The sequence below is a fragment of the Aspergillus alliaceus genome (assembly GCF_009176365.1).
Source record: "Aspergillus alliaceus strain CBS 536.65 unplaced genomic scaffold BDW43scaffold_119, whole genome shotgun sequence".
NCBI lineage: Eukaryota > Fungi > Ascomycota > Eurotiomycetes > Eurotiales > Aspergillaceae > Aspergillus > Aspergillus alliaceus.
In genome coordinates this window covers 1-3,774 of record NW_022474802.1, presented here as the reverse complement: position 1 = coordinate 3,774, position 3,774 = coordinate 1, and the positions used below count along the sequence as shown (strand labels likewise).

Sequence of the window (3,774 nt, the reverse complement as noted above, 5' to 3'; positions counted from 1 at the left end):
CTCAAGCGCTTACCCGTTATATCTGTTAACGGACCAAATGAGGCATGCGCTTTGATTGTTAGATAATAGAGTTATTGTTCCACGGTGGCTGTCAATTGTTACTTTATTGAAGCCAACCCTCTCTTTGCTGGGAAGCACAGAATGCTATAGAACTTGCTCCTTGTATACTTGGAAACAAAGAGCCAGGTTATGCTTATGTGGCAGCTCTTTTTCGATAATGTACCGCACAGAATCACAAGGATGCCTAGTGTGCCACAGCCTAATTCCGATTTCGCAGCCTGACTGTAGTTGTAGTCTATATAATTCCCTCTCCCTTAAGTACAAATAATCAGGAGAAGTCCCAATTGTTCTACTTTAAGAAAATTCTCTCATCTTCGAAACTCCAAGATGATTTTTCTGAATGTGAGTGTAATTTCATATGCAAGGAGCTTCCACGCAAACATGTGTGACTTTTTTTCTGGTTACGTTTCCAGCAACTCCATCTGCTTACCAGATCCCGATATCTGTCCGCTTAGAAATACCAAGAGCGAATTATTTCACTTCCGGCTAGTGTCGCCGCCCTCGAGTCTAGTTCCCTGGAGAACTCCCACGGGGCTGGGCAGTCCGGGAATAGATACAATGACGAGTATCTTATCAAGAGCTGTGTAGAAGGACAAATAGACCATAGGAAGCTCGAGGAATCGCTAGGGGACTACACTCGTGCAGTGAAAATCCGCAGGCAGTTCATCCAAAACCAACGCTCAACAGTAAGCAAAGAGCCAAACTTCATGGACTCCGTTCCTTTCCAGAATTTGGACTATAGTTCAATCTTCCATCGATGCTGTGAGAATGTCATTGGATATGTCCCGATACCGGTTGGAATTGCTGGCCCATTGGTAATTGATGGCGAGCCTCTGTATGTTCCAATAGCTACCACGGAAGGCGCACTGACTGCTAGTATCTCTCGAGGAGCGAAGGCAATTAGCATGGGAGGCGGCGCCACAGCCTTCCTTAATGCTAACAGCATCACCCGCGCCCCTTGCCTAAAGTTTTTATCTCTCTCGCGCGCTCGCCAGGCAAAAGAATGGCTAGAATCTGGTGACGCGGAAGAGATCATCAAGAGCGCATTTTCGGGGACTAGCGGCCATATTACATTTGAAGGCCTGACAACCTTCATGGTCGGGGAGCTATTATATGTCCGCTTCAAAGCTTTTACCGGGGACGCCATGGGAATGAACATGGTTTCCATTGCTGCAGATAATGCTCTAGCATGTATGAAGCGATCCGGATTCGAGGACATGGAGGTCATTTCTCTATCCGGAAACGTCTGCAGCGATAAAAAATCGGCCGCCATCAACTGGTTAGAGGGCAGAGGGAAAAGTGTCTCGGCACAGGCCCGTATACCTGCCAAGGTAGTGGAAAGCGTTCTGAAAACCACCCCCTCTGCCTTGGTGGAATTGAACACTGCCAAAAATCTCATTGGTAGCGCCATATCCTGCTCCCTAGGTGGGTTTAATGCGCATGCCAGTAACACAGTGTCCGCTATCTTTTTGGCGACCGGACAAGATGTTGCTCAGAACGTCGAGAGTAGCAATTGCATCACTACCATGAGCCTGTAAGTACCTATAATTGTTACTCGACACTCTCACCAAATATATAACAGTGTACTGGTTAATGATGTTACAGCGTGGCGGATGATTTGCTTATTTCCGTGACAATGCCATCGATTGAAGTTGGAACCGTTGGGGGTGGCACTATTCTCCCAGCCCAGGCATCTTTACTGGATCTGCTGGGGGTGCGCGGATCAAGCCCTCATGGCCCGGGCGTGAACTCAGCAAAACTAGCCAAGATAATTGCGAGCACAGTACTCGCTGGGGAGCTGAGCGTGTGTGCTGCGTTAGCAAGTAACGACCTAGTTCGTAGCCATCAAAAACTGAATCGGAAACGCTAGGCCGAGACGCAGCCAGATTCTATAGTATGTTTGCAATGCCATTAGGAAATGCTGTCTGATGGTCGATCGCTTTTTTTTTTTTTTAATTTTTTTTTTTTTTTGCACTTAGTCCCAAGATATTTTACCTATGTAGAAGTAATGAAATCTATCTTATAGAGTCGAAGCTCTTAGGTTACGGACTAGAATATTACATAGCTCTAGTCCCAGAGTATGCATGTAAAATATAAAATACCGAGTTTGCCCATTCGTTCATGTCTCCAATTCAGTCAATAGATCTTTATATTGATTAATCGATCAAACTTCTGTTCAAGGATAGACGCTGGTGGAGCTCTAGCCAACGCGCCAACCGATGTTCTTCAACCCTTCCCCATACCATCACCAACCTACAGTTCAAACAGTGCCCTTAATGTTTTCCCATACTTGCGATAAAGACCTCGAACTCCCACTTGTATTTCATGTGGCTATTGCTCTCTGAAATTCATTAGGAAGGGGTGGAAAATATATTGCGATAGATGACTGAATGGTACTAACGCGCAACACAATGTTGTATGTGTGACCATGGGCAATTATGGCTTGGGGAAAACATTCTACGCTCTTCGTCGTAAAGCCTCCTTTCTTCCGCCGCCCTCTTATCAAGAACGTGTTTCGCATCTGCAGGGAGACTAAGCCATTTTTTAGCTAAGCCTAGGCTGGGGCAGCATCCGCGACATATCCAAATCCGCATATCCAAATCCGCATATCCGCGGATTTGGATGTAATTTGTTATCCATATATCCGCAACAATACAATATAGATAGTAAATGGTATCTGTAGTTTGGATTTGGATACTTTATGGATAGGCAAACAATATAAATATAGCTATTTTTATGACTATATAATTTATGCTTGTTATGTCTATATTTTATTGTTTTGAGATGTATGGAAGTTATATTATAGATATAAGATATAGATTATATAATAAGGCAGATAATACTTCTTAGAAGTTATTTATTAAGCTATATTACTATAATTTACTGATTTTATAGTTCTTAAACTCTCTTAGAGTCTTGTGAATCCTCTTAGAATCCCATGCTAGTATATTATTCTCGGGCAACGGGTGTTTAGTCTTATTATCTGATTTATAAGACTGTTCTACTAGCTATTCTTCTATTTAACTTTCTTCTCTAGTAGCTATACATTATTATTTATTTAGCTGGCCTTGGATTTCAGTTTAAATATCACTAGAATTATCCTCCTTATTATCACTAACTGGCTGAAAATCAGTCTATAGATATAAAGAGACTCTTTCCTCCTCTATAGCAGTAACTTTACTAGCTAAGAGATATTCTTCTATCAGGTCTAACTGCTCTTATTTAAGCTTAAATTTTAATATATATATCTATATTATCAAGTCTTTAATTATAGTAGATTTAAGATAGCTGCGGCGGTAGTAGCAGATATCTTAAGCTAAGTTAAAAAGATATTCAATATCAGTATTAGACTTGTTAGGCCCGCGGGTTGGGCCGGGTTTTTCAGGTTTTGCAACCCAGCCCGTTGGGTTTGGGCCGGGTCAAGATAGTATACAAACCACCCATGGGTCAAAATATATATATGTGAACCACCCGCAGGAGCCCACGGCTGTAGATCCTTTTCTAGTAGAGCAATGATTTATATTCTTGATAGAATACAGTCTCTTAATACTGTAATTTATTTATATCACTGTAGGTAAATAATATATTTACTGTATTTTATATCTTGGCAACCCGCGGGTTAACCCGTTGACCCATGGGCTGGGGTAGTCAATAACCCGGCCCGGTATGGACTTTCGTATACATAAACCCAGCCCATTACTTGGCGGGTTGGGC

General features: G+C 42.4%; 1 protein-coding gene across 1 annotated transcript; it reads left to right on the top strand.

Annotated features, from left to right (window-relative positions):
* Positions 1-387: 387 nt before the first annotated feature.
* Positions 388-1,943, top strand: hmg2 (HMG-CoA reductase; the record flags this gene model as incomplete). The annotated part of the gene is made up of 3 exons (XM_032048679.1): positions 388-402; positions 639-1,594; positions 1,666-1,943. 3 exons carry the CDS (start codon positions 388-390, stop codon positions 1,928-1,930), a joined length of 1,236 nt encoding a protein of 411 aa, XP_031893709.1. The 3' UTR covers positions 1,931-1,943.
* Positions 1,944-3,774: the final 1,831 nt, after the last annotated feature.